General features: G+C 37.1%; 1 protein-coding gene across 1 annotated transcript; it reads left to right on the plus strand.

Moving 5' to 3' along the window:
- The first annotated feature begins 439 nt into the window (after positions 1–439).
- On the plus strand, positions 440–16931 carry LOC124093264 (membrane-spanning 4-domains subfamily A member 4A). The gene is made up of 7 exons (XM_046445665.2): positions 440–671; positions 2564–2720; positions 4792–4920; positions 8793–8849; positions 11985–12143; positions 14642–14743; positions 16624–16931. The coding sequence occupies exons 2-7, from the start codon at positions 2580–2582 to the stop codon at positions 16684–16686; spliced, it is 651 nt and encodes a 216-aa protein (XP_046301621.1). The 5' UTR covers positions 440–671; positions 2564–2579; the 3' UTR covers positions 16687–16931.
- The last annotated feature ends 6467 nt before the right edge of the window (positions 16932–23398 follow it).

Genomic DNA, 23398 nt, shown 5'->3' on the forward strand with positions numbered 1-23398 from the left:
TTTGGTAAGTTCTCCATTTCTTTAACAAAATACCTGAAATAATCAACTTAAAAGATGGAAAGGGCCAGGCACAGTGGCGCACACCTGTAATCCCAGTGGCTCAGGAGGCTGAGGCAGGAGGATCACGAGTTCAAAGGCAGCCTCAGCAATAGCTAAGCAAACCTTGTGTCTAAAGAAAATACAAAATAGGGCTGGGGATGTGGCTCAGTGGTTGAGTGCCCCTGAGTGTAATCCCTGGTACCTCTCCAACCCCACACACACAAAAAATAAAGACGGAAAGGTATATTTTTGGCTCATAGTTTCAGAAGTTTCAGTCCATGATCAGTTGATGAGGCAGCCAATTCAGCAGATTTCACACAATAGATGCACACACCCTTGTACAGACCCCAAATCATTGTGCATTTCCGACATAAAAAAAGGAACTATGCATAGGGACTTAGATTAGATCCCCAACACTGTAGAAGGAAAAAAAAAGGAACTAGTTGTGTTTCTGAGAAATTCACAGCACAGCCTTTAGGATTTAGAAAAGCTACTAGAAGAAGAAGAATGAAGATTTAAATTGAGTGAAGTGTGGAGCGTGGGGAACTGATTCTATCTGCACCAAGAACCTGAGGTGCTCTCCCAGAGCCTGGGCCCCATCAGACACAGCAGACTCTGCAGGCTGGAAGAAGGTAGATGTCCTTCCTTGACTTTGGGGATGACGGATTTCAGTTATTGGTTCTAGAATTCCCGGGTGTAGAAGGATTAAAAAAAAAATAAGGTCACCTGTCATGGCATAAGCTGGTATTCTGGATTGGGGTGGGTTGGGTGCTCCCTGAAATGCACATTTAGAGCATTTGAGAAGCAGTCCTTGCTGTAGAGGATGGGGGCAATGAAAGGTCTAAGGTTTCCTCAAGGCTAAAGCTGAGTGCTGTGTGAGGTTGATTATTTTGTTCTTCAAATGTGTGGCCATTGGAAAACCGTAAGTATTATGTTAAACTTTTGGCTAAATATCTTATGTGTTCTCAATGTCTCTTCTTCTATGTCCTTTATTCTCTCTGAATTGTTGTTTTTATAATTCGACAGTTAAGGTCTGCTGCACACAGAATCTGGGAGAGGCAAGGGTTAAGTCAGAGTTCCCAGTCAATGCACTTCGCCCTGTCCTGTGACAGACTGTGGTCTAACCTGGTCCTCCAACAATCTGTGGCCATATTCATGGGACACCCACCCACCAGCTGAAGCTTCTGGGGAGGAGATGTGCTAAAGGAAGACACCTTGAAGATGATCAGCATTGTGGAGATCCGAAATAGACTCAGGGGAAAGTGGGCCCAGGACACCCTCCTCTGATGAGGGATAAGACACCCAGAGAAACATTTTACCCAGAAACAAGTGGTCTTTGTGGTCATATAACCAAATGACCTTAATTCGTGGGATTTCTCCCTTCTTCGTGGACTCTAGTGTATTACAAAACAGATTGCTGTCTCAGCAAATGTGTTTTGGGTTTGATTTCTCCTTTATTCCTGTTTTCTATGTTTCCTAGAATGTTATTTCTCTAGGGTAGTTCCAGCTGTCAACTGATACATTCAGTTCCAGGTTTATAAACAATAGTTTATGTTTTAGACCTCTGTGGGCACATGTCCAGTTTCTTTGAAACTCTAAAATTCCCCACAAATTCATCCTTATACGATTTTTATTAGCAATCATTCCCCCTGACTTATAGGGATGTTAATTGTTTCTCGGTTTTATTTTTTAAATGAATTTTTAATTCTGTCTCCAAATTATTTTTTGAAATCTTCTACAAGAAAAGAGAACAAACATTGTTTTGTTTTGTTTTTTGGTTACATTCAATTCCTGTTCTTAACTCTTTTAAATTCATTTATATTATGCATTCCTTGTTTACTACTCTTTTTGTTTTAATTTTTATAGTATTACTTTTTATTATTTATGATGTATCCTTTTGTATTTTCCTTTTATTGCTTTCTATAAATTTGAGAGTATGCTACTAAAACTAATGGTTTAAATTATTAAATTAAATTATTTTATTTTTTATATGTTTTATGTCTTTAAATTTTATAGTTTTATATTTCTCATTATCTGAGCTTCCTCCTACTGATTTCCATCAACTTATTTCTAGATAGTAATGGAGTTCTCTTGATCTGTCAATGATAAATTTAGGTCGATAATCCTTTCCATCTAAATCTGGATCAGTTACCTGAATATAGTATGTTTAGACATCACAACATCTTTTGCATGTTGTGCTACCAGTAAGAGAGAATACACCTTCAAACTTTATTCTTTCATGGGGTCTGAGTGAAGCAGAAGTGATGTCAGAATCTACTGTGCCTTGAAGAACCTCAGTAAGCTCCCACTCAACATGTGAAGATATTGTGCATCTGAATACAGGGGTTTCTCTCTCTTTCTCTCTCTCCACCTCCCCTCCTTAATCGGTTGCTTCTTCCACTTTCCTGGCTCAAACAGCTATCATCTATAATGGGACCACAGTCCAGAGTTTGCAGATAGGAAGAAATCTGCCTCAGAGTGCCGTGTCCCCCTCTGGTCACAGAAATGTCATTTCTTATTCTAGCACTGTTTCTGTTGCCATGGCAACCGTGCAAGGAACAGAACAGACCACCCTGGAGGCTGGCCCTGCTGTGCATCTGGGACAGTCAAGTGCTCTACGCTCCCAGCTGTGGAAAGAGATGCAAGAGAAGTTCTTGAGGGGAGAACCCAAAGTCCTTGGGGTAAGTCAGTGGTGGATCTGAGAGAAACTCACACCTGATCAACCCAATACCAAATACTCTGTTTCACTGCCTGGTAATACATCAACCAGACCTAGAATCATGGGTGCTTGATTTGGGTCTTCAGGCCTTACCATTTGAAAAATGTTAAAATGTTCCATCACATCATGATTTCAATACATTTGAAGTATGGTGACGTCAGATCCACTCCAGGTTGTGGGTCATCCAGAAGAGTTATACTTCACCCCGGTGGAGAGCAGCCAAAGAGGCTCTGGATGGTAGCTCAGGTCCCTGTCATAGGTCTGTCTGGTAACAGATGGACCTTATTGTCCCTATATCTGTCTCTCTGCTTTCTTTTCTTATCCTGCTCCTCAGAAAATGAAAACAATCTATCCTCCAAGCCCTTGGATCTGGACTCTTAGGTGGATATACCTGAAAGAAATGGAGAGTTAAAGAACAGATTAGGGCAGATGAAAGGACATTGAGAATAGAGGTTATTTCCACTCCAAACTTCAAGCCACTGGGGAAAAAAAAAGCCATTGTGGACAGTTTGGATTTTTTTTGTATTCCACCATTTTATTTTTTGTCTTGGAAAAATACAGGGTTTTTTTGGTGAAATATGTTATATGTTGACATACACGAGGGCTCATTTTTAACATATTAATATGTATTTTAAATGGACTTTTTAAGAGTGGTTTTAAGTTCACAGCAAAATTTTCTAATATGTACCTACAGATATATCCTGCTCCAACACATGCATAACTTCCCCTTAATTAACCTCCCTCATGAGTGGTGCATTTGTTACAATTGATGAACCTAGATGGACACGACACTGCTAGCAAAGTTTCCTAATGGACGTGAGGTTTCATTCAGGGTTTTGTACATTTTGTGGCTTTGGGCAAACATACAGTAACATGTATCCACCACTAGCATAGAGACAAACTAGTCACACTTCCTTAAAATTCCTCTGTGCTCTACATATTCTTCTTTTCCTTCCCGCAACCCTTAGCAACCACTGATCTTTTACTGGAGTCATGATTTGCTTTTCCAGAGTCACACAGTTGGACTTAAAAAGCATGTTATCCTCTATGAGTTTTGGTACATTCTGTGTTCAAACATGATTCCTTCTACCTGGGTCATCACACGTGTGGGCATGGGCTTGCTCCCAGTATTCCTTTAGTATCTTTGAATGCCCCATGGTATCTGTAGTGATGCCGCCCCTTCATTTCTGGTATCAGTACTTTGTGTCTTGGGTCTTGTTTCCTCCTCAGTTTGCCTGGCTAAATGCTTATTAATTTCATGTATCTTTTAAAAACAGATTTTGGGTTTGTTGATTTTATCTATTGATTTCCCATTTCCATTCCGCTGACCTCTGATCTAATTTTTTAATTATTTTTTCTTCTGTTTACTTTGGAATTAATTGGCTCTCTTTTTTCTTGTTTCCTAAAGTGAAAGCTTAGGTGACAGATTTTAAATCTCCTAATTTGTACACTCAGTGCTATGAATTTCCCTCAAAGCACTGGTTTTGCTCCATCCCAAAAATTTTGATAATTTTTAAAAAAAAATGTTTGGATCCATTGTAATGCATGAGGGTGATTGTGCTCCCACTCCCCTGGTTTTAGAACCCTGTATTCATACATATGTTCTCAGGTCCCAGACCCCCACTAAGTGTTGTAATCAGTTTTCATTTTTTCTTCCCCTGTACATACTCTCCTTTCTTCAGGTTACTTCTCCTTGCTGGAATAATTGCTTCCAAATTCCTGGGTGACCCCTGTCTGAGTGTGTGGCAAAGGAGAGCAACCACTGTGGTAGAAGTGGCATCATGGATATCAGAAAAGCAGCTCAATGTGCCTTCTAACCTTGAAATCACTGGGACAATGGTCAATATTCTGAGGGATAATTTGTGGAAAGTTAGCAGAGTTCTTTATGTGAAGAAAGGTGACAAGAGGTCATCTGGGTATTTGAAAAGGCAGAGAATGAGGGTGACTTAGTGGTTGGAAAGGGGATGTCATGGGCACCCTTTTTATGGTGAATGATCAGTTTTTGCTTTTTTTTTTTTTTTAATAATTTCTAGGTTGTGCAGATTCTGATTGCCCTGATAAACCTCAGCTTGGGAATAATAATGATGAGTGTAATAGTGCCATTTTATGAACCGCACCCCATTTCATTTAACACAGCATACCCAGTTTGGGGGTCAGTGATGGTGAGTACTTTCTGATATAATTAGAGATAATGTCAATGTTAATATTGTTAATATCCCAAGTTCTGGAATCCTCTCTTGACTCTATCCTGTATCTCTTTAATTTTTTTTTTTTTTGGTGGGGGAATGCTGGGGATTTAATATAGAGGTGCTTTACCACTGAGCTACATCCCCTACCCTTTTGACTGATTGATTGAAACAGGGTCTCACTAAGTTACTTAGGGCCTCACTAAATTGCTGAGGCTGGACTTGAACTTGTGGTCCTCCTATCTCAGCTTCCTGAGACACTAAAATTATAGGTGTGCACCATCCAGACCAGCTATTTCTTAATTTTTTTAAAGTTCTGGGGATTGAACCTAGAGCTTTGTGCATGCTAGGCAAGTGCTGTATTAGAAAACTACATTCCCTGACTTGCATTTTTTAAGTTTGAGAAAGATATCTAAATTTTTTTAGCTCAGTTTTCTCATATTTAAAATGATAATAATAATATGCAACTCAGGAAGTTGACAGATTAAATGTTCTATAAACATGAATTAAAATATATGATAGCAGAAAGAAGCAAAATACCAAACTAGAATAAGGACCGTAGTGGCTAATCATTTCCAGGGTTAGTAAGGACTTCATCAAGGATTGTTGGCAGAATGTATCAAACTTTAAATTACTTGTTCTCAAATGAAAGAATAATGGACTTGCCATTATTTGCTTGAACTAATCAAGATTCACCTCTAAGGCTGGGAAGGGTTCACATTTCCTTGAAATTCATGAGAAACTGAGCAAAATGAGGGGCTCCTCCTTTTGCAAGGAAGAAGAGACTCTTGCCTGATATATAGGCCATGTAGTGTGTCTCACCCATCAACTATCAAATCTTAGGAAATTGTTCCCTTAGAAAATAGAACAGCTGTTACATGAACTTTTATTTTTCTATGTTTAGTAATACCTACAAGTAAAACGGAATGAAACTAGAACTTTAAAATGTTTAAAAATCTTTTCCCCCAGATAAAACACAACAGAGTGATTCCTAAGAATTGAAGGTGAAAATTAAGTATAAAATATCAAGTTTCATCTACTGAGGAGGAAAAAAAATGAAATTGATAAACTGGATCAATGTTAGAATAAGGGAGACCATTTGAATGTTGTGGGGTTTCCACTGACCTGTAAATCTGAGCCTGAGAGAGTTCAAAGTTTTATTATATACCTGGTTTCTGTCCTCCCTCTTCAGTTTCCTGCAGTGTTGCAAAATTGGAAGAATTTTAAGAGCTGATCTACTTCTGAGATGTTGCACAACACTAAAGGTCAAATACTACTATTGCCAAGCCAAACTTTTATTAAAATCTTACCATGATCTCGGCACTCTACTTAATATTTTTTATGTGTAATTCCACTTCAAACCATCACTACAAACTTTGGAGGGAGCATTGTCAGTAAGCTCTTGTATGGATAAAGAAACTGGAACCTGGAGAGGTTATGTAACTTGCCCAAGATTATGCCACTATTTGGTACAGGAATTGGGCTTCAGTAGCGTCAATGTAATCCCATAATTGCACACATCTAACCCATCGAGTGTTCTGACTCCTTTTTCCTTTCCTTACCAAGCCCGTTTTGGTAACGAATCTATGTAGTTTAGGCTGCCTATGCGTGGGGCAGGTTCAGGAGCTGCGTTGGTCCACTGAGGTATCACTAGAGTATTGTAGGTGTGCCCACCAGATGAGCTTTTGCTTAACTGGTCGATTGTTTCTTGCTGTCACTTTCTATTACTTTTTCGATTTTATTTTCAGGCTCCACCTGTACAACACCTCCTTTTCCCTTACACTGTACAAGTACCAACACCAAGAAACAATTATAAATATTTATTATTTTGACCTCTTTAGTTACCCATCCACCTACATGTCCTGGAGTAGAATTCCATAAGCATAAAAGTATCTCCTCATCGGTTTATCCAAGTGCTCTTTTGCATTCTTTTGGAATACTGTAGTTTTACTCATATGCATTTTCACATTTTCTGTTAAGATTTTCCCCATGAGATACCTTTGAACACAGAGTGCACATGTATATACAGTTCATCCCTCAATAGCCGTAGTGGGAGGGATCCAGGACTCCTATAGCTGTCAAAAGGAGAATCTGGGACTGCTCAAGTGTCTTAAGTCATCCCTCAGCCCTGCTTATCTGTGGATATAGGCCTGTGGATCTGGAGGGCCAACTGTGTATATTTTTGCTATGGTAAATGATATACTTTTATACAATCCTATCTTCAAAAACACCAACACACATATTGATTATGTGTGTGTGTGAGTGTGTGTGTGTGTATGATGCTTTTCCTGTGTCATACTAAATGTTCTTATCCTTTATAGTACCTCTTAATTGTGAATCTTGGATATTTGCCGTTCCATGGATATTCATAAATAATACTAATTTAGCTGTTTGTTCCAAATATTTTTCTTATTTTTAATTATTTTAGTTAATGTATCCAGAGTGATATTGCATAATAGTCCATATTCTCATCTTGATTTTGACTTTAATGTGATGGTACTAGTCTTTCCCTATTAAACATGAAAAAACTTTTAGGCCTCCAAAAATGTTCTATCGTGTTATGGAAAATAAAATTATTTATATTTTACAATTATTTATACTTATTATATATTTTACAAATGATTATTTGTAAAATGTAAATAATTATATTTGTTAACAACAATGTTATTTATATATAACAGTATTTATAATTTGATCTTTATTAACAGCAATGGTGAATCTTATTGTCTTATCAATATGGCAAATACAAAGAGCAATTACAAAGTTAATTTTCTTCTTAAATTCATTAATGCCATAAATTATGATAATATTTCAATGTTAAAAATGCATTTGAAAAAAATCACACATATTCATGTTTTATTTCATGTAATGAAACAGCTGATTCTTTGTGCTACTTTTTGGCCCAAGGGTGATTAAGTTTACATGAATTATTCAGTCTTGGTATTAGAAGTTTGTTGAGGAAGTTAATCAAACTATTTCACTAAGCCCATCAATTTTGGTATTAATATGAAATTTTGAGACATCTAAAATTGAACTTGAAAAGTATATACAGACACAAACCACTGAATAGTTGAAGTAAAAGACTTTGAGTTGACCTTAGCCATTTCAGCTAAATGGAAGATAATTTCCCAACTGATGGAACCAAATGAACTAATATATTCTAGTCATCATTTAATAAGAAATTTGAATTTTTCTTTGCTAAATTAATTTATTCTTATTAATTTATTTCTTTGCTATTCATTTACAACTTTTAAAAGATATTTCAAATTAGAATAATTTTCTATTTCTTTTTATTTTTAATATCTTGTTCAATTTTGGTACCATATTAGGGTAACTTCGTATCTGAAATTTGGAATCTATTTTTCAATGCCTTCAAGCAATTTTTATGTGGGGGGTTGCAGAGTACTAGAGATTGAACCCAGGGGCACTTAACCACTGAGCCACATTCCCAGCCCTTCCTTATTTTTTGTTTAGAGACAGGGTCTTGCTAAGTTGCTTAGGGCCTCGCTTCATTGCTGAGGCTGACCTTGAACTTGCAAGAGCCACTGGGATTACAGGGATGTGCCACCATGCCCAGCTTCGAGCGATTTTGATATCATTGCACTTAGATATTTTTTGAAAAGTTTGGTAAATCCCTGTAAGAATACACCTGGTAGAATTCCTCTGTTGTTTATGGGGAAAAAACAGTTATTTGTAAACTTGTTTCTTCTATAATGATTGATCTGCTTAACATGTCTAATTTATGGATAATGTTTAGTAATTTATGATTTTATATATTTGTTTAAATTTTTCTCCCCTCTTCTTCTTCATCACCTCCTTCTTTTTCCTCTTCCTCTTCTTCTTCCTAGTTTATTATTTCAGGATCTTTTTCAATTGCAGCTGCAACCAGAACTACCAAAGGTCTGGTGAGTAATAGTTCCTCTTTTTTTTCCTGTTCAAAGAGGATGAAGTGATGATCCTCTTTGTCACATGTCAATGGCAGAAAACAGATTTTTAGGTGTAACTTTATTTTATTTTAAACATGATTTTTAATTAAAATGTATACATTCAAGATACTCTTGTTGTGTGTGTGCGTATGTTTGGGTACACACACACACACACACATAACTGATTGCCACCACAAACAGGCTAATTAATATATTATTCTCCTCCTATAGTTACCTTTTTTTTCTGAATGTGATGAGAAAACTTAAAATCTACTCTTTTGTCCAATTTTAAGTATTCATTACTATTAATTATAAACACCACCCTGTGTATTCTCTCTCTAGAACATCATCATTCTTTGTGACTAAAATCTTATGCCCTTTGATCATCATCTACCATGTTTCCTCGCCCCTTTGCCCCTAGTAACCACCATTCTACTCTCTGTGTCTATGAATGCAATGTTTTTGTGTTCCACATTCAAGTGTTTGAATCATTGGACCCTGGTTTATTCCTGTCATTCTAAATGGCAGGATATCCTACACCTAAAAGTCTGAATAATACTCCATTGTACCTATACATACATGTTGTGATAGGTGTCCGACAGGTGTGTAGATATTTAGAGATGAGTATCACACTCTCTTTTTCCTTCATCCACCAACTGACACTTCAGTGGTTTCTGTGGCTTGGCTATTCTTAATGACACTGAGATGAGCACAGAAGGGCAGCTTTCTATGAAATCCTGTTTCCATTTCCTTTGAGTATATGTCCAGAGAAGTGATTTCTGGGTCATATGATGGTTCTATTTTTAGTTTTTTTAGGAACTTCCTAGTATTTTCCATTATAGCTGTATCCATACATTCAGTGAAGAAGGATTTATTTTCTCTATATCCTCATGGTTACGTACTATCTTTTGTCTTTTTAATGATCACTATCCCCAAAGGTAGGAGAGGATACATGATTGTGGTTTTGATTTGAATTTTACTCATAATTAGTGATATTAAGCACCTTGTCTTGTATTTGTTGGTCACTTGTGCATCTTCTTTGGAAACAGGTCTATTTTAAATTTACATTTTTATTTGTCTTTGGCATTGATTTGTAGGAATTCCTTATATATTTTGAAAATATATATATCTTGTCAGTTATACAGTTTGCACATAGTATTTACATTAGAGACCCAAACAGGGCAATTAGGTAAGAAATAGCATAAAAAGATGAACAGAAAGGAAAGAGATGAAACTATAGTTATTTATGGGTGACCTTATTATGGTCATAGTTTATCTAAATGAACCTATAGAAAAATAATGAGGATTTAAACTCAATGGCACTATTTCCCATGTATATGGCCAAAATACAAAAGTCAAATGTATGTGTGTGTATAACACATGTGCATGCATACACACACACACATACACACTCAAACACATGCTAATGAACAGCTGAATTTTTTTAATGTTAAAATTATAATAACAAAATATAACCAAGCAATCATATTCAATATTTGTAAAAAGATGTTTATAATGTCTATGTAGGAGCTATGTAAAACAAATGAAGGGATAAACTATGAAGAGGTAAAGGAAACTCAATGTTGCAATGATGTTCTTTTTTCCAAATTAATTTCTGGATCCAAAAACTACCACCATTAAGTGTAGGTAACTTGTTTTATGGCAACTAGTTAGTCGAGTCTATTTTATATAAAAATCCAAAGGGAGACATATATTCTTGTATAGAATTAAGGCCTGAAACCATAAAACTCCTTAAAAAATAGGGACAAAAACCCCTGGAAATTGGTTTAACTGTGATTTTATGGCTGTAAAACCAGAAGCATGGGCATAAAGGCAAAAATAAACAAGTGGAATAACATCAAACTAAAAAGTTCCTGCTTAGCAAAGGGAACAATAACTAAAGTGAACAGGCAGCCGACGGATTCAGAGATATTTGCAAATCAGACTTTGTCTAAAAACTTCAGGAGAAATAATGAGTTGGAGTTGTCTTTCAAAAGCTATAGTCAAATAATTGGCTGATAATGGAATTACTGACATAAGACCAACTAGTTTGGCAAGGTGAGGGTTTTTCATGAAGATACAGAGGCGTCCTGAGAAGGAATGTCAAGTGGGTTCAAATCTTGAAGCTTGAGACCCAGCCCCTGACAACATTCGTACCAAGTATTGATGTGGCCAAAGACTTATTGACTTATTGATGAGTACACTTCAACTACATCCAGAAAGTGTTTTGAGTTTGCAAAAAAATTCAGAATAAGATTATTATATAAGAATCATTTAACACATAATGTTCATGCCAATATGTCTTTCTCAAAGCAAAAAAAGAAGAAAGAAAGAAAGAAAGAAAGAAAGAAAGAAAGAAAGAAAGAAAGAAAGAAAGAAAGAAAGAAAGAAGCCCAGATCTCAACAAATGTTTTCCTTGGCTAACGGCCATATTTGAATTATTATTGCTCAACAGATAAATAAACTCTAGAGCATGATCAGAGATATTTGCAAATTATGACCTTTCCAAACCTGACCTTGGTCTATCTCCCTCATGTTTACTGACTTAACTATTGAAATGTGTCGGGTGCTGTAACCCAGTAAATCTTTCACACTTTCCTAAGCAATTTTAGTTCTTATAAGAAGTCTCTGTTCTTCCATGTGAGAAGAGAATATGGAAAAAGGAATACATGGTACAGTGAGAGAATATACAAAAGGCATAGAGGCATGACACACACTGACAGAATTTAGAAAATGAGCGGTCAGGTTCCTGTGGCAGGTACCTGGATGCAAGACAGGGCTTTCTAGCTAAAATATAAAGGTCTTTGAAATCCCTATTAATTCTGTTCAGAGTTTATGTGCACATGGGAGTCATTGGAAATTTTATCCTGGAAATAACTGGATGATATTTGTGTTTTGACAAGAGAATAAAGTTTCAACTACTATAAAGAAAAAACAACAACATTGAAATCATGGCTACTATATATATGCACAGATACAATCTCTACTATAATGACTACTGAAATGATCAAGATAGGATAATTCTGGGAAAGAGGCGGAGGGCTCGAAGTGATTGATGGAGATGCAGCTAATGACATTATTGGGTAGCTTCACTGAGTTTTATTCCTTTTGCAGGTCCAAGCCAGTCTAGGATTGAACATAGCCAGCTCTGTGCTGGCTGCATCGGGCATCATGCTCAGTATATCCAGCTTGAGCATCTTGTCATTTGAATACCATCAGTGTATCCATGATATGATGGTAGAGGACTGTTCCCTGATCATGTCCATTTTAACTGTGAGTACTTCCTTTTTTTCTTGGGACACTATGGTTCAAGCCTGTTGGGGAGGTAGGAGGCTACTGGCTCCAAAAAAAGAAGCAATAAACTTTTTTCACTTTGTGAAGTTTCTTTCCCTTCCTTAGCTTCTAGAGACCACCAAGGTCCCTTGCCATGTCATTCCCTCTTTTAATTTGTTCTTTTTAGTTATAGATGACAGTAGAGTATATTTTGAGATATTTATACAAACATGAAATATATCTTATTCTAATTAGGACTCCCAGTCTTGTGTATGCATAGAATGTGAAGATTCACTGTGGTATATCCATATATGTACATAGGAAAGTTATGTTAGATTCATTCCACTTTCTTTCCTATTTCTACCCTCCATTCCTTCCGTCCCCTTTGTTTAATCTACTGAACTATTGTACTTCCCTTGTTGTGTGATAGCATCTGCATATCAGAGAGAACATTTGACCTTTGGTTTTGGGAGATTGGCTTATTTCACTTAGAATGATAGTCTCCAGTTCCATTTATTTACTAGCAAATGCCATAATTTCATTTTTCTTTATGAATGAGTAATGGTCCATTGTGTATATGTACCACATTGTCTTTATCCATTCACCTGTTGAAGGGCACCTAGGTTGGTTCCGTACCTTAGCTATTGTGAATAAACATAGATGTGGCTACATCATTATAGAGTATTCTGATTTTAACACCTTTAGGTATATGCTAAGGAGTGGAATAACTGAGTCAGATGGTGGTTCTATTCCAAGCTTTCTGAAGAATCTCCATACTGCTTTCCAGAATGGTTGCTCCAATTTGCAGTCCCACAGGGTAACTTTCCCCCCACATCCTTGCCAACATTCATTGTTATTGTATTAGTAATTGCCGTTCTGACTAGAATAAAATGAAATATCAATGTAGTTTTAATTTGCATATCTCTAATTGCTAGAGATGTTGAACATTTAAAAAATATATTTGCTGATGATTTGTATTTCTTTTTCAGTTTCTTTGTTCATTTATTGATTGAGTTTTTTTTTTTTTTGAGTTCTTTATATATCCTAGAGAGTAATGCAGTATCTTAGGTGCAGCTGGCAAGATTTTCTCCTATTCTGAGGCTCTCTCTTCACGCTCTTGATTATTTCCTTCATTATGAAGAAGCTTTTTAGTTTGAGACCATCCCATTTATTGATTCTTGATTTTACTTCTTGAGCTTTAGGAGTCTTGTTGAGGAAGTCTGTTCCTAAGCCAACATGGTGGAGCGTTGGGCCTACTTTTTCTTCTAGTAGGTGGAGGGTTTCTGGTCTAATGTTTAAGTCTTTGATTCATTTGGGGTTAAGTTTTGTGCAGACTGAGAGATAGGGGTTCAGTTTCATTCTACTACATATGGATTTTCAGTTTTCCCAGTACCATTTGTTGAAGAGGACATCTTTTCTCCAATGTATGTATGTGGCATCTTTGTCTAGTATGAGATAACTATGTTCATGTGGGTTTGTCTCAGAGTCTTCTCTTCTGTCCCATTGGTCTTCGTGTCTGTTTTTGTGCCGATACCATGTTGTTTTTGTTATTATAGCTCTGTAGTATAATTTAAGGTCTGATATTATTATGCCTCCTGCTTAACTTTTCTCACTAATGATTGCTTTGGCTGTTAAGAGCCTCTTATTTTTCCAAATGATTTTCATGACTGCTTTTCCTATTTTTATGAAGAATGTCCTTGGAATTTAACTAGGAACTGCATTCAATCTGTAAAGTGCTCTTGGAAGTCTGGCCATTTTGACAATGTTAATCTGCCTATCCAAGAACATGGGAGATCTTTCCACCTTCTAAGGTCTTCTTCAATTTCTTTCTTTAGTGTTCTGTAGTTTTAATTGTAGAGGTCTTTCACCTCTTTTGTTAGATTGCTTCTATCTTCCAGTGGTGCCATATTTTAAAGTGACTTTGACTTTTGTGTCTTCTGCCTCCTGCTTCCACTTAGCAGGATTCTGTGATTCATTTGGGTTTACTTGAACAGTGCAGGATAATTCTCCCATTTCAGCTAATGAACAACTTTTCCTCCATCTGAAAGCTTAATTCCCTTTGCCATTTAATCTAACACATCCACAAGTTCTAAGAATGAGGATGTGGACTGTTTGGGTGAATTTTCATTCTTCTTAGAATATTTAAGATGTGAGATTTGATTACTGCATTAACTATATGGAGTTACTTATGTTTGAAAAATCTTTACAATTCCCTGCCACCACCTTTTTCAAATCTCTTTCATATTCTGTGTCCACAATAGCATTGAGATGTAGAGAACGAGGGGTAGAGGGGGGGATGATTATTTCATCAGCCAAAAAAAGTGAGAGAATAGGTGACATACAGTGTTCCAAGAATTGGCCAATGGTTGTTCATAATTAGGAGCCAGAATTCTATACTCCTGGCCCATACTTTTTCTCTTTTGGCATTCTATTAATTTTAAATGTAAGAACATATTGTCTGGATTCCTCATGTTTCTTTGGTATGAATTTATTTTTAGGGTGTAGATGCTGTGATGTTCATTTTTAGTGTGCTGGAATTCTGCATTGCTGTGTTCGTCGCTGCCTTTGGATGCAAAGTGACCTGCTGCAACCCTGGTGGGGTGAGTATATTGGCCTTCATTGAAGACATCTCTACCAGTTTTCTATTGCTGTGTGGTCGACTTCATAGACCTGGAGGCTTAGGACAGCACAGGCTGATTATCTCAGTTTCAAGGCTCAAGAGTCTAAACACAGATTAGCTGCATTCACAGAGCTGGGTTGAGCCCATGATCTCATATGAAGTTTCTAGCCCTCTTCCATGCTCATGTGGCATATTCCATTCTTGAACTCACAAGACATACTTCTCTGAGGACAGTGGGACAGCATATGTCTCAAGTTCTTTCAGTCTTTTTTATTTGTGTGTGGTGCTGGGGACTGAACCCAGGGCCTTGTGCGTGCGAGGCAAGCAGTCTACCAACTGAGCTATATCCCAGCCCTCTTTCAGTCTTTTGTAAAGGGCTCACATGATTAGGTCAGGTTCATCCAGAATAATGATATACTCAAAGCCAAACTGATCAGTAAACTACTCACAGGAATGATATCCCATCATACTGACGTCATATTACGAGAATATGAGTCACTGAGTGTGATCTTAGAATTCCGCCTGTCACAGTGGCTGAAGAAAGGCTAGGTTTCCCCATCCTTACCTTCTTAAAAGGCATCTTTTAAAATCCAAGGAAGAGAAACACTTCACAAGGACGAGGTTCCCAGAGAATGCAGGACTTCACTCCGTTATTCTACTACAAAACCTCCCCTGGCCTAATGAAGAAAAATGAGGCATCCGACTTCTTCATCAGTTGGTGCACACCTGGCCATTGTGTTACCTGAGGCCTGCAGCAGACCCGCCAGGTTGCTAAGTGGAAAGAAAATCATCCAAAGAGAGGAAAGTGGGAAATGGACAGAGAAGAAACCAAGAAAGAAATTATAGGAATAACAGGGCAGGAGGAGCCTCCACACATTGAGGGTTCCAGAGAAGTGGCTAGTAAAACCTCAACAGCTGCTCATTAGCTTCATTACCCAAAGGCCCTGGGGCAGCAAAACTCACAGACAAATATAGAACAACAGTTTAATGAGATTGCTCTTGTGGTTCTCATTTCTGTTCTTTGTGCCTCTTTGCCTTCTTTTGAGGCTCCCAGGCCACACCACAACAAACTCCCCCACAAAAGAGACAGGAGCTAAATCACCTGAAGTCTCATAGTGGGTTTTGCATTATTAAGGCCCTAGATGTGTGAGTTTCTCAGAAATTAACGATTTTGTAGTTTAATTGAATGAGGCTTCTCACTGAGAGAAGCACTTGGGCATAGAGGCAGATTTTAGGAATCTTAAAATCTCAACATGTAAGTGTGATCCCTTCTGCTCTGGAGTCATCGGAGAGCCAGTAGCTGCTGCTCCCTCTTCTCTCCTGAGTGAATCCAGAAGAGCAGTGGCTTCAGGGCATTCGATGTTTAGTCTCCATGTCTTCCTGCTTTAGCTACTGTCCCCCCAAAACTTCGTGTCCTGACGAGTTTGTGGAAGAATATTCCTTAGTTTCCTGATAATTCCTGCCACCCTGGGCCAGTGTGGGTTTGGTGGGGCTTTATCATGGCAGCAGATCCTGATTTGGATGTGCACTGTCATCAGCACGAGTAACCTGGTTTGGAGGAGCAGCCCTGCATTTCCCATAGCACCTGGGTGAGGGGTGACTCCTCAGGGACCATCATCCACGCATAAGATGGATCCACTCTAAGACTCAGCCCCAGCCACCACATCTCAGGCCCAGAGCCATCCCAGGGTGAGGCTCCTGGATCTAGCCTGGTCTGAGGAACGCCTGAGAGTCCACCAGGCTGCTCTGGTTGGAATTCAGAGAAGGTGGCGTGGATGCTGCTGATGACATAAGTGGGTGGGGAAGGGAGACCTGAGGTGGTTTGATCTCTCACCTGTGGCATTCTCATGTATTTCACAGGTCGTGTTGATTCTGCCACCAAACCCTCCTGTGACAGAAACAGCATCTGCTGCACCCTTTTAAGGAAGTTTGATGTCACATCAAGAGAAAAATGTTCCAGAAAAAAATCTATTCTGAATTTTAAGCAAGAACCCCATTTGGGAAAGTGCCAGAATCCAACTCTAGTCTGTCTCTCTATCTCTGTCTTTCTGTCTATAAAAGCTCAGGATCATGTTCCCATTTCCCCTCAGGAACTCAACGATGCATTCCAATGGAATTTTAGCAGAATATTGGAAGCTGAGTAAATAAATCATGCCTTTGGTGGTCAACAGGACTCGAGTATCATTCATCCATCTTCAGGGCAGTACAATGGCAAAGAAGCCTTACCTGTGAGGGGCTGGAGGATATTACTGAAGTGGGCACCATGAGTCCTTGATGCAGACCACATATCCCTGCTTCCCTGTCCAGTGCTGTTCCTCCCATTTGCTTGATTGTTTTCATTTTTTTGTTTGTTAAACCCACCTTAAGGGACACAACTTTTTTTTTTCTTCTGGAAGTTGAGCTACATGGATATCTCCCTTCTTTGCCTTCTGCTTCTTCACCTATGCCACGTAAAAGACCATGGTATATAGGACAGTCAGTCCTTGTGTGGGCAAAAGCCATTGATAGACATACACTTGGGTGAGATTCAACCTTTACATTCTCACTCTCTCTCCCCCACCTCAATAGGTTTATATCTTAATCAAGTTTACATCCAGTTCTCTATCTCTATCATAGACACTTTATAAATATGTATTGATTCAAAGGATGAATTGACATATATGTGTGTGTGTGTGTGTGTGTGTATAGATATACATATATGTGTGTGTGTGTGTATCTATTGTCCACTTTCTCCAGCTTTGTGTGTGGACAATAATTAGAAAAAGTCGCTTAAGAACTAAGGGCTTTCCATTTTCCTGGTTGAAGATTAGATGGTAATCTGGAAGTTCCATGGGGTGAATCTGAAACCTGGTGCTTTTATGTTAACACAGGTGTTCAACATCTCTTACTGAACATCAGTGAGAATACAGGTGACCTGCTTTATCACTGGCAGATGTGTATGTCTCCAAGTGAACTAGATTTAAAATTAAATAAAATAAGCAGAAACAGCAAACCATGGAGCTGATATGGGTCCTTGATTCCATGTTGAGAAGCTGGATCTTAAAACATGTTTCAGTTGTTAGTTAACGATTTTTATGGATGAAGTAATAATAATTGAGTGTTTTCCTTTATACATTGAAGTAAGTTTATTGTCATTTCTCTTCTTTTGTGAGTTAACGGTTCATATTCTTAGCTTATTTATCTTTTTACTTATTATATATTGATATTTTCATATGAGTGATACTAACTCATGATCTGTGTCCTGTGATGCAATTATAATTTTTTTTCAGCGAGCTATTTTTCTTCTACATTTATTTTTGATGTATCTTGTTATAAAAATATGTTTATAATGTAAAGAGTTTTATCATTTCTTTTACAAGAATGTTTATTTATTACCCCATAATATTTATTCATTAATGGTTTCAATTGCTTGGAAAATTTTTTCTCATCCCAAATTTATTGCATATCTTTTTATATTTCCTCTAATTTATATATAGTTTTGACCCTGACATTTATTTTTATTAGTATTGTTTAATTTTATAAATTATCTAGTATGGTGGCCCTTCAGGAGACTGAGGCAGAGGATCACAGATTCAAGGCCAGCCTCAGCATATAGACCCTGAGCATATAGAGAGACCCTGTCTCAAAATAAAAACAAAAAGAACTGGGGATGTAGCTCAGTGGTAGGACTCCCCGGAACCCCAAAACATAAATTCAATGTGCTTTTCACAATGCTAGGCCATTATGCCAATAATACTGATGACATAATTAATATTAAGTAAAAATATTTTGCTATATAGTAAAGACATGTTTATCTATTTTTGTAACTAATTACCGTGTTTTGATTACTTTGTATTCGTTGCTATCCTTCCCTCACTTTTCTTTTTCTTCAAAACTTCATTAATATTTTGAAGCTTCTGTCACCAGAATGTTTTTCTATTTGTTCTGAGAATCATGAACCTGAATTTGAGAGATAATTTAAACCCCTCTTGAAGAAGTCATCTACACCCCTAGCCACAAAACATTTTATTTACAAAATGTTTATACTGAATACTATACATGTGGGCCCTGTAACCACGGAAACGACTCCAAATCCCTCCTGGGGGTTTGTGCCAAGTCACAATTCAGGCAGATTAGAGAAAGCAAAGCTGTTCCCAGCCACCATACCCCCAAAATAAGACCTGTCAGTGCCTGGGGGTAGGTAGGGGGGCTCAGCCCACAAAGAACTGAGGGTCTAAAGGGATCAAGATGATGGGGCAGTTGTGGGGGGGAGAGGTGAAGACCCAACTTAGCTTCTCCAAAGGTAGAGAAGATTCTGCCCCAGCACAAGGAGTCCACTTTTTCCTGGATTTAGACAATGGAAGAATCACACTAACCCAACTTAAGTGACGTTCTTGGGTAGCATTGTGACAGGAATCATCAATTGTATGAATGACATGCTGCCAATCAAATCTAATCCCACTGTTGCTTCACCAACAAGGAAATCATTTCCTTTTCCTGTTGGGCTTGGAGCTGTGAGGATGTGAATCTGCTGCTCTCAGCAGACATCGTGTTTCTCTAAGAATCCTGTGACAGAACAATCCCTACAGAGGGGAGCAGAATTGAGTGGTGAAAGATTAAACCCTGACAGTAGCGTTGGAGTTGCTGAGCCAAGGTATAACTGGAAATAGGACAAATCTCATGTTTTAAATATCTGAAGAAATGGAAAATAGAACCAATAAGAGAGTATACTACCCGGGCAAAACCCTTAAATGGATTTTTCTGTAATTTCAGAAAAAAAGAAGAAAAATAATGCAAACCTCATGCTAAACCTTCTAAGTTCTTCATTACCTGATTCTTTTCTCCACCTTGGCTTTTGAAAAGCATCCTACCCTTGTATTTCCTGATTTTCCTCTTTGAGTTTAAAGAACCAGAGAATGCCTTCTTTTGCTGAGAACTATGGTATGCCCAGATATTTTAAAAGAGTAGTTCATTTTTAGTTGTAAAAAAGTTCATATACACATTCTGGGCTATTAGGATCAGATATTAAGATCCTAAATTTTAGAGAAGACTCCCTGCATTCATTTCACATCATGTCATTTCAAACTTACTCTTCATCTGGTTGTTCTAGGTCTTATCTAAAAGTGATTAGAATGTATAGCAATGGAGGAGGGGCTGGAGAGAGCTTGCCTGGCATGTGTGAGGCCCTGGGTTTGATACCCAGCACTGCATATAAAAAATAAATAAAAGATCCATTGACAACTAAAAAAAATCTTTTAAAAAGAATAGCAATAGGAAAATATCCATGAGTCTTTGCCATTTTTTTACATTTCTAATAAATATAATTGCTTTTCAAATACCTAATTACATGCTTCAAAACTTATGAAATGGGTGATCATGGGCAACTTATTGCGATGCTTCAGCTTCTTCATGTATAAAAATTCCAGTGACTTTCATATTAGGTTTTTGTGAACACTACCATTATTAAATTGGTATGTGACTCTGGTAGGTTGTATATAAAGATTCTTTAAAACTTAACATGAAAACAAGTAGCAACATAAAAATGAGTGAAACTAACTTTGACTAGGATTAAGTCTTCATTTGAGCATATTAGCAGTTACCTTTATTTTATTTATTTTATTTTTTCACAGATTCATGGGGTACCCCATAAGATTTCAACACAATTGTACATTTTATAATGATCAAATCTGGGTTTAATATGTATCTTCTCAAACATTTATTATTTCTTTATAGTGAAAATCTTCCTTTTTTTGAAATGCATAGTACTTTATTATAATGTGTAGTCTCCCTACTGTGTGGTAGAACACCTTTCTGATTCTGTACACTGATCTTATAGATTTGCCATACTCAATGGAAAGGGTATGAAGAGAGATGAAGAGACATATATATGTTCATATCCTTAATAAGAACACAAATAAACCTGAAGGGAAGAAATAAAGAGTGGAAGTCCACTGCTTTGGTTGTAGGACCAACTCGTGCATTTTATTTTAGGACTTGAATAATAATTTCCTGTTCCTTTATTTTGTATCTTTCTTGCTATTAATTTTTATCACTGAAATATAGCTTTGGGGTCGGTCTCAAAATCGGGTAGCATATATCTTACACGTTTTCCTACAGTTAACAAAATCGATTAGTCCCATTCCAGGTCTTCAATTATCCCAGGTAAAATTTAAAATAAGCTTATCAACTTATTTAAAAGGGCCTTCTGGGGCATCATTAGTAGTATGTTAAATCTACAAGTCACTTGGAGAAGGATTGCCAGTTGAGAGCAATATCATATATTTTCCAATGCCTTAATGCCATACGCCTCTTCTTTTATGTAGGTCCTCTTTAATATCTTTCAGCAATAATTTGTAATTTGTGTTTTAGTGCTTTGCACATATTTTATTAAGTTTGTCTATATGTATATTATTGGGTATTTTGATGCTTTGGAAATAGCATTTTATTTATATTATGTGTGTATACATATACACATATAAAATAATGGTATTACATATATTTATATATGTACATAAATATGATCTTGAAATTATTTCTAGTTTTCAGAAATGCAATTGACCTTAATATTTTGAGCTTCTATAGTGCACCTTGTTAGGTTAATTCATCATGGTTTTCTTCATTACTTAGTGTGTACACAGGTTTTCATCTGATACCATCTTCCTTCAGCCTAAAGAGTTTCCTCTAATGTATTTTCTCATATTTTTTTCTCTCATTTTTGTTGTCTGAATACATATTTATTTTAACTTGATTGTTTTGACTGCTTTATTTTTATAATTTTATTGGTGCATTCTAATTATGCATACTAGTGAGATATGACCTTTTCCAGTGGATATTTTCACAGGCTGGATCCTAGGTCCAGAGTTTCTGTCTTTGCTTTAATGGTGCCTTTTGCCTGACATGATGTTTGATGGGAAGTCTACAAATATTCTTGACTTTGTTTTTCCATGTTTTTCTTTTCTCTGCTTTCAACATTCTCTCCTGGTCACTTGTTTTTAGCAACTTAATGATGAATGCCATGGTGTTTTATGTTTATTTATTCCACTTGAGGTCAGCTGAGCTGGTTTGATTTGTGGACTTATATATTTTATCAAATTGGGAAATACCAATCCTTTCTTTCAATAATCTTCCACTCTGCACTCTCCCCCATTTTCTTGGACTCTGCTTACACGTCAGACTATTTTGTATTGTTCCACTGACACTGGATTAATTTTTCATCCTTTGCCCCTCTCAACTCAGAAGAGTTGACTTTTCATTTTAAAGGATTCCAATAGATACAGACATTTGCATTTTTATTTCATTTTTTCAACATTTAAAATACATTTACAAATGTCCAGATATGAAATGTAATAAATTCAATAGTCATCTAATAACTTAAAAATCTTTAAGTATAACATTGAAATGTAACAACTTCTACTTGCTGGCTTTTTAAGCCACATTAAGTTCTAGAAGAACCAACTCATAAAATACACCAGCATATTTCAGCTAGCATTTTCTATTTAAATTGAGTAATTTTAATTTTAATCCATGCTCAAAAGTTGTTTCTACACAAAATAAATAAAGAAGACACAATGAAATAAAACTATACAAATTTCAGGGAAAATTGTGAATTAGCTACAGTATGTACTTTGGTATGAATTTTGAGTTTGCTGCATGGTAGACATGGAAAAGATACATAAAGATGTTTCTTTGTATTGCCTTAATGGATAAGGAAAATTAAAAACAGGACCTAAATTCAGAAACGGTTTGAACAATGCTGACAGCGCATCTGCCTTCCTCTTTGATCCTCTTTGAGGTCAGCAAATCTCTTTTTACTGACAGAAGTTTGTTGGAATTGCTACTCCTCATGTGATTTCCATGAACTTAACTATTTTGATGACCCGGGTGATACTGATAACACCAGGTTTTTTAAATTGTTGTGTCCAGTATGTACATAGAAGCAGCCAGAGGAAGTCCTAAAGGCTCCTTGGGGTTCTTTCCCTTCTGTACATTTTTTTTTATTGTCGATTTCAGCCCAGAGTGGTATTTTCCACCAGTGAAAAAGATTAGGACAGCTTCTAATCCTTCTTAGACTCCAGATATAGCCCCAGCAGATCCCATCTCTAACTTGCTGTCATCTCTGGGATGAATGTGTTCAGCTTGGCCAGGAAGGCTGGACACCATGCAGGGAGAGCCATTTGTTTGGGCTCAGCACCTCGAGGTGCACTGACACTAGCTCTCACCTAGGACAGCTCTTGTGTGTTGCTACTTAAGCTCTTACTGAGTACCTGTGACAACATATAGATCATATGTGTAAATAATGTAAAATCAAATGCAATTCACATATATACGTAAATTACCCATGTAAATATATAATGTAGCAATATATGGACATGTACACATATATGCAAAAATATAATTTTTAAATTATACCAGTACAGAGAGGAAACAGTCGAAAGAGGGAGGTTTTGCTAGGGTGGGCAGATTCAACTGGTTTATTGATGAATTTCCTGGAAGGGAAGTGGCTGTGGTTGTCCCTTAAGAGGCCCACCCCCTTCTTGGTCAAGCTCAGAGGAAAGCTGCACCCCACTAACCCACTGGATTGTTCCATAGCAATAAGGGGACAGGATGTGATGGGGAAATGACAGTGGGCACCTGAGGAAGTGGAAGGGGCACCAGG

Source organism: Marmota monax, unplaced genomic scaffold (genome assembly GCF_021218885.2).
Source record: "Marmota monax isolate L192 unplaced genomic scaffold, Marmota_monax_Labrador192_F-V1.1 WCK01_AAM20220418_F8-fsc00038, whole genome shotgun sequence".
In the NCBI taxonomy this organism is placed as follows: Eukaryota; Metazoa; Chordata; class Mammalia; order Rodentia; family Sciuridae; genus Marmota; species Marmota monax.